Source organism: Echeneis naucrates, chromosome 4 (genome assembly GCF_900963305.1).
Source record: "Echeneis naucrates chromosome 4, fEcheNa1.1, whole genome shotgun sequence".
Lineage (NCBI taxonomy): Eukaryota > Metazoa > Chordata > Actinopteri > Carangiformes > Echeneidae > Echeneis > Echeneis naucrates.
Genome location: NC_042514.1, coordinates 4,684,083 through 4,697,444, shown reverse-complemented (window position 1 = coordinate 4,697,444; position 13,362 = coordinate 4,684,083). Strand labels below are relative to the sequence as shown.

General features: G+C 42.5%; 1 protein-coding gene across 1 annotated transcript in view; it reads right to left on the bottom strand.

Annotated features, from left to right (window-relative positions):
- Positions 1-13,362, bottom strand: part of cacna1ea (calcium channel, voltage-dependent, R type, alpha 1E subunit a) — a 79,602-nt gene that overhangs the window by 4,263 nt on the left and 61,977 nt on the right. The window contains exons 21-42 of the mRNA XM_029500897.1: positions 10,852-11,745; positions 9,829-10,061; positions 9,369-9,480; positions 8,995-9,124; positions 8,404-8,463; positions 8,044-8,150; positions 7,805-7,816; positions 7,516-7,612; positions 7,247-7,407; positions 6,916-7,053; positions 6,269-6,470; positions 6,004-6,168; positions 5,101-5,211; positions 4,929-5,009; positions 4,588-4,773; positions 4,296-4,387; positions 3,978-4,137; positions 3,631-3,758; positions 1,889-1,985; positions 716-821; positions 480-587; positions 248-348 (exon numbers count right to left, since the gene is read on the bottom strand). Of these exons, the coding sequence (XP_029356757.1) occupies positions 248-348; positions 480-587; positions 716-821; positions 1,889-1,985; positions 3,631-3,758; positions 3,978-4,137; positions 4,296-4,387; positions 4,588-4,773; positions 4,929-5,009; positions 5,101-5,211; positions 6,004-6,168; positions 6,269-6,470; positions 6,916-7,053; positions 7,247-7,407; positions 7,516-7,612; positions 7,805-7,816; positions 8,044-8,150; positions 8,404-8,463; positions 8,995-9,124; positions 9,369-9,480; positions 9,829-10,061; positions 10,852-11,745 (3,481 nt within the window). The remainder of the gene's footprint in view (positions 1-247; positions 349-479; positions 588-715; positions 822-1,888; positions 1,986-3,630; positions 3,759-3,977; positions 4,138-4,295; positions 4,388-4,587; positions 4,774-4,928; positions 5,010-5,100; positions 5,212-6,003; positions 6,169-6,268; positions 6,471-6,915; positions 7,054-7,246; positions 7,408-7,515; positions 7,613-7,804; positions 7,817-8,043; positions 8,151-8,403; positions 8,464-8,994; positions 9,125-9,368; positions 9,481-9,828; positions 10,062-10,851; positions 11,746-13,362) is intronic.

The following is a 13,362-nucleotide window of genomic DNA, read 5'->3' as shown; positions in this document are numbered from 1 at the left end:
TGAAACTGTTGGTCAGTAGCTTGTTTCACAGCAAAACTAACAGCTCTACCAACACACGTCACACCAGACCAGATCCTGCTCTCCAAATTAGCAGGAAGAATATAATCCTGCTGACACTTGACTTGCCAAACACAGATAAGTTGTCTCACAGAGGATTTACACCCTTTAAATATAACATGCATGGATATAAAATTAGTCCCAAACTACAGACAAACTGAGAGGACATGAAGTGAGAAGTTGAAGGTACCTGTTCCTCTAGCTGCTGTCTGAGCTTCTTTGCTTTGCTCTGCTTGTAGTAGTCCATGATCATCATGGCAGCATAGATCTTCCCAATGGTCATGTCACTGGCTGAGAAGGAGAAACAAGAAACAGTCCAGCCAAAGATAAGTTTTTGTAATGAAGTAGCATAGAATCATTTGACTTTTCTTTGATGCATGAATTATTGTAATATTGAGTTGCAGGCATAATGCTGACGTCACCTTTGTGGATAGGAACCAGCAGGTCCAGTGTCTTCTGAGAGAGGTGAGGCCAGATGATACCGATCTCCTTCTGCAGGTCCAGGTCCATCTGATTTCTGTCCTCGTCCCCTGGAAGAAGAGGACACAAACACAAGGAAAAAAAAAACATCAACATACGCATACACACTCATTTTATGCATAAATGATTTCACACCACAGTAAGTATGTGTTGGCAGGCATTTAATATTTGGCTGAACCTCTGGCTATCTTGATCTCCAGAGCAGTGCGGATGAGGGCCATTAGGGTGGAGGTGAAGTGGACGGACATGTCATCATCCACAGGCATGTTCATCAGGACGAGTCTCTGATGTTGGCAGAGAAAGAATCAAATCAGTCACAACTGAGGGCAACAATAAACAAAAAGTCTAAACAATCTACAATAGTAGGAAGCCCAGAACAACTGCGATGGCACGTTTTAGATGCATTATCTCTTTATGAGAAGATGCTATTCTTTCACATAAGGCTGATTTTACAACTGATCAAAGTCAGACACAGGTAGGGAGGTTGTTCTTCTTAAATTATAAACAACATTTAAACAAGTCTTGTTGCAGAAGAAAAATAAACGGCCAAAGAGATAATAGGATAACCAAATCAAAAAGAAACTGAGCAGCCATGGCCTTTCTGGGTAAATTTAACAGGTAGGAGCATTTACATTTAAGCCACAATATCAAACAGCTTGTTTTGCAAATGAAACTAACTTTAACTTGAATTGAATTACACCAACAGAAGAGCAGAAGGACAGACAGGTAATTACATCGTATTTATCCCAACACAAACCATCTTTACACATGTCCTCTGCTGTCCTGCTGTAAAAGGATTCCTCTACAGAATCTGGTGCTTGTCTAGTTTTATATAAGAGGAAAAACTCATTCTCACACATTGTACAGCGCAGCATTCGTCTGCGATGAGGCATGCTGCAGGCTCACAGTCTCACAGTCTCACAGATTCACCCACACACCCAAACAAAACATACACTGACACATAAATCACAAAAAACACACAGATGTGACACGGGCAGGAGGCGCATGCAGGCAGGAACATGTAAGAAACAGAGAAGTAAGTATGAAGGACATGAGAACATTTGGCAGCAGACCTCACAAAGATTTAGCATGTAGATGTTTTACATCTTTCGAATTAAAAATAAAACTGCACCAAGATGCAAAGCAAAACAGGCAAATTGTTACTGTAGTGCTACGTGTCTGCCCAACGACAAACACTGGAACTTAAACAAGCAATACTGCATCATAAAATCAACAGAAAAAAATGCTTCACCTTTCCAACATATGACACACAAAATAAGCTCTAACACATCTGATCCTTGTTGATTAACATACGAAGGCGGTGCCTGTTGTTCTTCAGTGTTTAATCTACCTTATATGCCACTTTGGAGGGGCATTTCTTGCCCAAGCCTAGAGGTGGCGACATGTTGGTCAACATCTCATACATGTCTGTGTAATGGATACGACCACTGGGGGTGCCAGGTAGCCATGACGATGGGGATGAGAGAAAGGAATAAAGAGGAAGGGAGGGAAGGAAGGAAGGGAGGGAGGGGGATGATGTTGGAGGTTGGAGGAAAAATTGAATAATGGAGTGCGATCCCAAAGGATAGAGGAGGAGAAAAGGCAAGGAGGGGGTGAGGGGTAAAAAAAAAAAAAAAAAGTAAAACGAGAGGGACAAGAATGAAGGAGATAGAAGAGAAAGGGTTATTCCAAGGCAGGTGAGAGCAAGGAAGGAGAAATAAAACAGGTTGTACTCTTTCTATGCTGCCAACAGGGCATAGAAATCTGGGAAAGGAGGAAACCTGAGACAGGAGGAACAAAGGAATGACAGCCTCACTGGATCTGGTCATCATATCAAATACTTACGTCGTGTTGTACTGTGTGTGTGTGTGTGTGTGTGTGTGTGTGCGGGCGAGTCCTAAAACATCTGTAAACCAGATCCAAAAGGTAGAAAGAGACCGGCTTCCCTCAAAGTCATCCAAAAGGAAGCTTACAAAATTCAAAAAAGTGCTTCATGAAATGGAAAGTATGTATTTTTATATCATAAATCTTTGTGAATGAGGGACAGCCTGTGCCTTAGTACCCTGAGACTGGAGCGTCGTCATTCTTTGACCTGAGTAAAACACCCTTAAAGGTCAAGCAGGGCGGAGACAGCTGGTGGAGGGAAAGAAGGAAGGACTAAAAGGAAGTCAGGTAGGATCCCACAAAAATGAAGCAAAGAGGAGGTGGGGTTTGTGGACATGGGGGAACCAAACCTTGCATGCCACCCTGTGGGGGCAGTTCTTCCCAAAGCCCAGGGGAGGTGAGATAGTGCGTACAACTTTGTACATCTCCTTATAGTGGATCCTACCACTGGAAAGAACATACATGTCTTTAGTTGTTTGACTTTTCATCCCTGTTGTCCACAAGAAAGATGAAATGACCTAAATGAAGTCTCACTTTTTCTGTAAAGACGAACAGATGTAAGACAATATTTGAACAACATTTAATCTAACGCTTAAAAGAAAAACAAAAAATGACCACACGTCTAAAAACTTCAGAAAATATAGAAAATATATGATAGTTGAAAAATCATTGTTAACAGTTATTTTTATCAGTAGAGTTTTTCTGTGTTGGAGCTTGTTCACATCATTAAGACATGCCAAAACTGCATTTTACAGCCAATATCAGACTCCAATGTGAACCAATGCGAATCAAGACACACAAAGATGAGAAATTAATTTGTTTTCCAAAGCTGGTGTACAAACTAAACCCATGGGTCAGTTATTTTTCCTCTACAAAGGCAACAGCAAGCTGTGCTGTATATTTGCTTCCCTTAAAGATTTTATTAGCTATATTTACATACTGAGTTGTTGGCTTATCTTCTTGTTGAGTGAGAAAAAATATTGTAATGCTGCGACAACGTGAGCAATGTGTGTATGCCTGTTCACTGGTGTCAGACAAAGTCATGTTTTTAAGATAAGACAATAATCAGCTTGTGGTATCTTAACATACCTGTTTGGTATACAATGAGTATCATATTATCATTTGAAATTAGCATTTGATGGAAATAATGAATCAACGTTTGAACGTTCATAGATGGTTTGTTTAGCATCAAAACTGAGGAACACTGACCAGGCAGCACGATCATACTCCCCCCAGATTCTGACAAACTCATCCAGGTGGTGGGGACCCAGGATGGATGAGTCTCTGGTCAGATACTCAAAGTTATCCATGATCACTGCCACAAACAGGTTGAGCATCTGGACAGAAGATAGACAGGTGGAAATAAAATAAATAAAGGTGGAAGGTGGAACATTAAGACGGAATGATTTAACCAGAGAAAGTAAATAAATGACATGATGAATGTACAGAATAGGGTTTAACCTCTTGTTTTAAATTCCAGGTGAAAACATTAAGACTTATCCTTTTTGCAGCTAATCAATATTGCATGTTACATATTCATAGTTTCTTCGTCTTACCAGGAAGGAACTGAAGAAGATAAAGGAGACAAAGTAGAAATAGGCGAAGTCAGAGCCACAGCCTCCCTCCTGGTCAGACCCAATAGATGGGTCTGTCTCACACTGCTGCCCCCCGAGACACGACAACATGATCTCCTGCCACGACTCCCCTGTGGCACTCCTGGACACAAACACACACGGTCCTGGTCAGGACTCACATCTAGTCTAACACAAGGTCACTAACTACTCTGGTGGACTGAAGCTCAGCAGCTGGATGAGATAAAGTGCAGTGTGACAAAGTGGCGATCTTAGCTCCCAGTATTGTGTCTACCAAGGTACCTGAACAGCAGCATCAGAGCACCAGAGAAGGTCTTGAAGTTGTTGTGCTGGGTAATGTGTGTCTCCTCATTCAGCTTTATGTTTCCAAACACCTGTTGCACACATATATGCAAAAAAAAAAAAAAAACAAAAACAAAAACATGTACAACATCAACACTGCCACCATCAAACACAGAGTTCCACCATGAAACAAACAAACTCATGGTGCTGAGAAGAAAAATGGTAACTGCAGCATGTTAAACACTGTCTGAACAGAGAGACTGATGCTGAGCCTCTCGTCACTGCCTCTGACCTGCATGCCAATGATGGCGTAGATGAAGAAGAGCATGGCGATGAGCAGGCAGACGTAGGGCAGGGCCTTGAAGGACTGGACGAAGGTCCACAGAAGAATCCGGATGGTGTAACCTTGTCTAAGCAGCTTGATCAGACGAGCAGCTCGGAACAGTTTCAGGAAACTCATGTTGAATGTGTCAACAAACTGGCAAAAGGACAACAAGACAACATTCATCTCGACACAAACACTTCAAATTGTGCCAACAACTGTGCAGAGAACAGGACTGATCGTTAAGGTTCTTTCTGCCTGGTACAATCTCAGCTGAGTTTGTTAATACATGCTCATATTTTTCTTATTACCTGCAGGTCTACCACGATCTCAGTAATGCTGCCCAAGACAGTGATGAAGTCAAAAATGTTCCACGTGTCTCGAAAGTAATTCTGTATAAAAAAACAACAAAGAGGCTCTGAGTCATCTCTTAAGGGGATCTCGATTTCAAACTGAGACAGCATGCTGCCCTTTTTGTCTCACCAGAAAACCAAAGGCCATGATCTTGAGGACACACTCAACAGAGAAGAGAACAGTGAAAGCCGTGTTCAGGTGCTTCAGTACAGCCTCGTATGTCGGTGGGGCCGAGTAATACTGAAAATAGAAAGGTGACCACGGGTTAACTCCAAGACATCTGTGTTATGAGTAAGATTAAAAAAAAAAAGGGAATATTCCCTAACCAATTCACTGCAGCTCAAAGTCATAATACCGGTCTGATATCAGTGTGATCTTCAGCCCTGCACCCTGCGGATCTACAGGTTGATGGAAGATTCCTCCAGACCCATAAATAGTGTCTCAGTCTCCGCACCTCTCATCTGTTGCACTATAAAAGGAGCCATTCCTCTGGCGGCAGCAGCCGCAGTTAATGAGGTCATGTTAAATAGCAGCCCCTGGACATTATAGATCAATATTTAATACAGGCTGAGTCACCTTGCGTCTGTCTGTCTGACTGCCTGTGTGTCTGAACGAGTGCAAGAAAAGGCCAGTTCAGGAAATAAATACTGGTGAGAGAAGGGTGGAAAAATAACTAAAGCTTCAGCAGATCCATGCAAACATCACAGTGGGTTGAGTTGGTGCTGCGCTTCCTAAAAAGGACACATCAGTGTCTACACTTCCCTGCTTCTAGTCAGGAGTCACACATCTGGGCTTATTTTAAAACCAAAGTGTTAACAGTCGCAAGTTCATAACAGAATATGTTGCTGAGAAGCAATTCAAAGTGTATTTTTCCTGTTAGCAAACAAGACTGTGTGGAAAATGACGTCATTGTTTCGGAGCGAGGGCAGAGAGAGCAGAGGAGATGATGCTGCAGCGCTTTCTGTTATCACTCATCTAAGGTTGTGGTTTTTGTCTATGATTTCTTCTCGTCACTTGCTTCCATGTCCTCACCTTCATCATCAGTACAATAGTGTTGAGAGCGATCATGGTCAGGACCGTGTACTCAAACGAAGGCGACACCACAAAATGCCACAGGCGGTATTGGAACGTGTGGCGGTTCTGCGGCATGTAACGAGTCAGAGGTTTGGCGCTGATGGCAAAGTCTATGCATGCCCTCTGAAATACAGAAAAAAAAGTGCAATGAGCACGAAACAGCAAAAAACAACAGAGCATCAGTTTCTTGTCTGTTTGTGTTTGAACACTGACCCGCTCTTACCTCATTCTTCTCCAGGCTGCACTCCTCCATCATTTTGTCCCCCTGTTCCTGGAAAGTGATGATGATGAGAGCAACAAAGATGTTAACGAAGAAGAAAGGAAAGACGACAAAGTAGATGACGTAGAAGATGGACATCTCCATCCTGTTGCCATGGCTTGGCCCTCTGTCCTCTTCGGTCACATCTACGGAGTGCTGCAGGACCCTGAAAAAAAACAAAACAAAACAAACAAACAAACAGAAAAAATGTTATGAGCCACAACAACTGTCAAATATGTTTGTTTTCTGGGGTGAGGCTTGAATGCTTGAAAGTTTTCTGGAATATAATTTTAATTTATTTCCACAGCAGCAGTTAATTACCGAGGGCTGAACCAGCACCACACCCACAAGCACTGTCAGTAGAATATTAGTGTAACCTCACTGTGGGATAATTAAGGTCAAAATCTTCGCTAAATTACGTTAAATTAATCAAATGTATTACATTTCCTTCATCAAAAGGTTAGATTTGAACATTTCCAAAGACCAAACCAGATGTTAAAATGTTACATTGCTAATAAAAAGTAATGAGTCCTTGAAGAATGGAAAATTAAACTTGGTGAATTTCCTCTTTCAGTGTGACAGCGAACACTGACTTCTGGTCAAACACTCACTGAGGCCATCCCTCTCCAGTGGAAACAGTGAACAGGGTGAGCAGAGCCCAGATGATGTTGTCGTAGTGAAACTCGTGTCTCTTCCAGTCTCTTCTCTTCACCTCTTTCTTGTCTTTCCCGTAGTCAATGTAGTAACCCCTGCAACAGCAGACAACAGAACATTTATTTGAAATCACTGAAAATGGAAATCAAGAATGAAATAAAAATGTAAAAAAATAAATAAAATAAATAAAAATTATATATATATAAATAATTAAGAATGAGGAAAAACAGACAAACGAAGATCAAAAAGGTTATAAAGGAAGAGGTGAAAGAAGTAAATGAGTCTCACTGGCAGTCCTTCTCTGTGTCCTTTGAACTGTCAGTGCAGTAGAAAAACTTCCCCTTAAAGAGCTGCACAGCGATGACGGCAAAGATGAACATAAAGAGTTTGTAGACAATCAGGATGTTGAAGACGTTCTTCAGAGACGTCACCACGCAGTCAAAAACCGCCTAGAAGAGAAAGATGTGAGATTTTAGAAACAGATATCAAAGTTCAGTGGTTCAGATCGGGCTGGGACAAACAAGAAGAGGAAGTCAAACTGTCAGTAAGATATTTACCTTGAGTTTAGGAAGTCTCTTGATGGTCTTCAATGGCCTGAGGACTCGCAGGACTCGCAAAGATTTGATGGTTTTAATGTCTCGACCTTTATTATTTCTGTACAGCAAAACAGTTAAAGTGTCACCCACAGCAGTTCAGTAAAAAAACAGCTAGAGACACTCCTTTTTTTTCCTCCACATTATTTATCCAACTTCCAACCAAGATGACATTAAATATGACATATTCACTTTTACAGTTACAGTCTGAATTTTGCATGTTTTAAGATGCTAAAATCGTTATGACTTTTACCCCATCACATTGCTGCTGGCCATTCCCACAGGAGCACCATCCACAGACGGAGGAAAAACGAGAGAGAGGTACACATATATAAACAGTTATAAAAAAAATGGGAGCAATGATGCCCAAGCACATCAAACGAAACACTCATCAACAGTGTAAAAGGCAAAGTACAGTTGGTTTAGAGACACTTTGATGTTTAGACATATGACAAGTTCATGTGAATCTTTAAAATGAATCACGTGACTGACGTGAGGGCGAATGCCACCAGTGCTCCCACCACGACGATGAAGTCTAAGATGTTCCACAGGTCCCTGAAGTAGGAGCCATCGTGAAGGATCAGGCCCTGGTCAATCATCTGCAGACAAGACAAGAGAGTAAGTTGAATAAATTTTAAATTGAAATATTTTAGGTATTCATTGATTTAGCCAATACAGTTGAGAACTCCTTGTTTTGTTGGAAAATTACGTTAAATGACATACAAGTATGTTTTTTGATTCATTGTTGGACAAATTGACCTGTCAATTGTGGTAAAGAAGGAAACAGAAAAATTCAGCTCCATATCATGAAGCTCATCTTTACGATTGTGCCATTTTAACACATTAACTCACCTTTATAATCATTTCGAACGTAAAAACTCCTGTGAACACGTAATCAAAATACCGGAGAACCTACAGCAGGCAAAGAGAAAAATTGGACAGACTAATTAGATGTGGATATAAATCTAAAACTAAAAATGTATTTTTCATAAAAGAAGAAAGAAATTGTTCTCCTTGTTGGATTCATGAAATCTGAAATTACTTCAGGGTCAAACTCCCAGCTTGTGGTTTATGGGAGAAAACAGTCCCTTTGACTGATGGCAATACAACATAAGATTATTAGCCTCACTCCTCCCATTAAAAAAAAAAAAACAAAAACAGGCTCCATTTTTCAGACTTCATTTGCCTCAGTCATCAGGAATTTAACTGCTTCCCACCAAGTCATATCAGCAAAAGAATTTAAAAAGTTTTCCTTTTTTTGCTTTACGGTTATTTTGCTGCTTCGCATTAGATGCAGGGAGCTACGGGACTCAAGGTGCAGATAAAGAGTGATTGAAATCTTGTCTCAGGAGTTAACAGAGTGATTTAGTGAAACCGCTTCTATTAAGCCATTATCTTTCAGCTGCGCAGGCCAAATGAACTAGGAAATAGATAATTACGAACCTTATTCCAGTCAGAGGAGGTAGCTACGGGGTCCTCAGCAGCGAGTGCTATGCTACTAGCAGCTATAACCAGCAGGATGGACATTTCGAAGTACCTGAAGTTCACCACATAGTGACACGCACGACGCACTCTGAGAGAGAACAGATGGGAGAGTGAAGATCTGACCCTGAGGTCGGGAGAGCGCAAGACTGTGCAGACTTCAGCTGGGTGACTGTTCATGGCAGCAGGTGCGAGCTGCACGGATTCTGTGGCAATTTGTCTCCAGTACAATATTCTGAAGAGATTTACCCGTAAAGACTCAGCAAGGCTGCAAGAATTCATGACAACAGTCTGATCCAATCAAGAACCAAGAGGCGTGAGTGATGGCGACTTACGGGTTGTCAGGTTTGAAGATGAACATGCTGTTTGGAGCAACAGTGCTGACAGGATTTGTCTCTTCTGTCTCCTCCTTCTCAGATTTGCAGGTTTCTGGGTCCTTGCTGTTGACTAGAGCAGGTCAGGAGAAGGAGAAGTCCTATCAGGTATGTTACATTGAGTCAGCCAGAGAGGATGGTATTGTACAAAGTGTTAATTCTCATGCGCTGCTTGTGCCGTATTTACAGTAAATCATTGGATCTTTGGATTTTTCGGGCTTTGTGACTTCACCCAGTGTTCACATATATCACCAGCACACCACCATACTACCATTCAGCCTTGTGGATCATCGATAACACTTTCTTGAAATGAAAAACCTGTTTTAAGTAAATGTGAGTGGAGTTGATTAAAACTTCGAATGTCACAAGGCACTGTGTGAAAAAAATGTTATCAACATGGTCACAGCAACTGTGCTAATACCTGTTATTGTAGAAAGCTCCAGACATGACTGTACATTGGGCACCTCGATGACCACACTGGAGCTGAGCTGAGATTTGTCCTGGTCCTGCTCTGTCTCTTTCTCTACTTTGTCATCCTCTGGGATGGCAGGTGGAGACGTGTCTGATTGATGGTGAATCTCTTCCTGCTGGTCACCAGTGTAGCTCTGGTTGCCTGGAGGGTTTGTGTCCCCTCCTTCGCTCTGCTCACCCCGTCTGCAGATACAGGAAGAGATGGATTACTGGACAGACAGGGTGGGCAGTGATTTAGCTCCCGTGTGTTTGGAGCCATTAGAACAGAGAATCTGGAGGCCCCAAAGGTGGAAAAACCCCAAAACAACAACACCATCTGAAGAGTTTTAGTGCTCAATCAACGCAAAGAAGGTCAGAGTGCTCTGTTGGTTTAACCCAACACTCTGGCTGCTGTTAGGACAGATACAGCAGTGCTCCCTTTTGTATATAAAGCCTTGAATGGCTGATAGCAGTCTCTAATCCTGAACCAGACTAAAGTCCTGTTCACTTATTTTGGTGAACAGACCAAATTGGGTTTGCGGATTAATGAGATTTTTTCTGGAAGGGGCAGAAACTAACGAATGAAGCATGAAGACATTTCCATGTGTATTATTGGCTGTACAGGTGAATCTTGTTTGTTCTGAGAGCCAGCTGTGTTAAGAACCAGCAGTGACCATATACTGTAACTGCCACGCCCCACATTGAAGTGGGGCTTGGGATCTTTGTTAAATGTGGCCACCCCTTTCCTCTGACAGTCTGTCATCTCTGCTGTAATGCTATTAAATAGACAAACCAAAGAGGGAGAGCATGAAGCACACAAAGTGATTTGTTATTTGTTAGATAACATCTCCAGGACATGCTGAGTTCACTGGGAATCACTGGCACAAAAATGTTTCTGCTAATCATCTGTCTCTTCTGGCTTCATGCTGATAGCAAACATGTCTCCTAAAAAAAAAAAAAAACCAAGCTGGATGAGCAGCTGGTCTTGTCTCACCTGCTCTCCTGTGGTTTGGACACCTGCTCCTCCTCCTCTTTGCTCTCCACTTCCTTGTCCTCTCCCATCTCTGGGTTTCTCTTCCTTTCTCTGCTGACCGAGCGACTTGCCAAATTGCTTCCATTCCTGGGAGACGACCCCTGACTTTTGGCTTCGCTCTGATGATCACAGTGATGTAATGCCCTCTTGTCCCGAATCCTGCCAAGAGCTCCGATTTCAGGAGTCAATGTGTCAAAGTTATCTGGTGGTCTGAACTTCTTCACTGCCCTGTGTTGGCGATCGCCATTCAACCTGGGGCTTCGACGCTCGCTGATGGTGTTGTGACTCTGGTTAACACCCGGTGTTCTGCTCTCTGAGGCAGGCTCGGATTCGGGAGGCTCTGGTATGGCCACAGACACACTAGGTGGAGGTGTGTTTAACTCTGGCACTGACAGCGGGGGGTCAGGTATTTCACCAGAGAGGGCAGCACCCAGAGGCATATCCATTGATCCTGAAGCTGGGTTCTTGGTGGGAGAGGCTACGGGGTCTTCCAGGCACTTCAAACTCCCAGATGGGGTGGGCTGCATGGTCTTGCGGTGCAGTGACATTGGACGTCCGTGCTGGGCCTGGACCGAAGCAGGAGGCCCGTCCTTCTCCTCGCTGGGACTGTTGTACAGGATCTCCCGGCTGGACATCTGGCGGTGTCTCCGCAGCTGGCTGGTCCTCTGCTCCCACACCGACATGGTCATCCGTTTTCTTCTCTCTCCCCTGGACATGAAAGAGTTAGAGGGGTTGAGTGGTGGGGGTGGGCGGCCCTCCCTGACGCTGCCCTGCGCCTCCTCCAGGGAGCAGGAGTAGGTCGGCCGGCTGCGGTGGATGGCTCTTTTCCTGTACAGGTAGGGCCGCCTCCTACGGCTTCCCCTGAGGAAAGAAGGACAAGACAAAATGTTAATGTGTAGAAACAGACAACATATACAAGTACATATAATACATTTTACTATGCTTATTTTCATTTTAGTTTTTATTATTATTCATTTGTCCAGCTTTTGGATGATTCTCTTTGATTGCGTAATGTCACCAAAAGGAAATTTGATTCAAAGCTGCACAAAAAGTGTTTTATGCAAATTAGAAATCAAAACCTCTGAAAAATTTATATCACAGTACATCGTAAACATTTTAGTCTGACGTTCAAGCACCTGATTAGCAGTAAAGAGGTTTTTCATATTAATATGAAGCAATTTACTGGATCAATGACAATGTTGGGTGATAAATTAACTAAGCTGGGAATTGTGAGACTTTAATGACAAAAAGCGTAAGATGCAGAATGAGATCAGTGGAATAGATATGAAAAAATTAGGAATCAAATGAAGTTGGAAAGTTTTAGGGGACAGGACAGAGCATGAACAGAAAAGTATACGAGATGAGTCTGAGACCCATTAAAGAAAATCAGGCAGGTGGTTAGTGAGAGATTCAGAGAGCTGAACAGACAGTGTTACTTACTGGAGCGAGGACTCTTGTGTGGTCCGTGTTATCAATGAGCGATTGGTTGAAAACAAGACATTAGTGCTTTTGTGAGCAGAGACAAAACAGGCCAGGAGACACACAGCAAATGAACTGCAAAGATCACAAAGTGGCCTTTACCACAAAGACCGACCACGAAAAATAAAGTTATGTCTATTTTTGTCTATTTAGTTCATTTGTTTGTTGCTTAAGCGTAAACCGGCTCTTTTAGACGACTACACGCACAGATTATTTCGTACAACCTCTTTGCAGTATAATTATTTCCATTGCAAACTTAAAGTCTGTGATTAAAAGATTTAGCTGAAGGTTTAAAAACTGATGCTTTGGTGTGTGTCTCCATCAGAGCCAAGCGGCACATTGACAAACAAGATGGTAGCAGGATTAGAAACAGTGAAACAACATTCATAAACATCAACAGTGAACGCAACATTCATAAGAAGACATTGTTACTAGATATTAAGACAGCCTGCGCTACAGTATGGAAACAGGTAAAAAAGACAAAACAAAACAAAACAAAGAGATGGGCTCCACCAGCAAACATAGGGAGAGAGTACATATGTGAAAATCCTTTAAGTAAAACCACCATATTGGGATGCAGCCCTGAACAGCACTGCCACCTCAGAGCACTCACACAGGACATGCTAGTGAAGCCAAACCAGGAGGTTCATGTGCGGAACTTCAAAATATTATCCAGCAGCACCAGGATGAGGGATTTCAAAACTTCAGACTGGAAGAAAAACTGCACACACACTGAAAACACTATCCAAACACTACAGTCCCAGTCTCTATTGTTGAATTTCACGAGCATTCTCAGTGAGTGTTTGTCTGTGATCTCTGTTTTTCTTCCTGTGATCATGCTCACCACATACATGCCTTCCCCAAGTGAAATTATCATCAGGCTCCAACATGCTGCATCTCTCTTTTTCACTGAGCAAATGCTGTCATGCAAGTTTCTTCGGGGTCAGCTGGGGCAAGCAGTGCCGGGGTTTTATAGCTGACATCAGAGTTGCG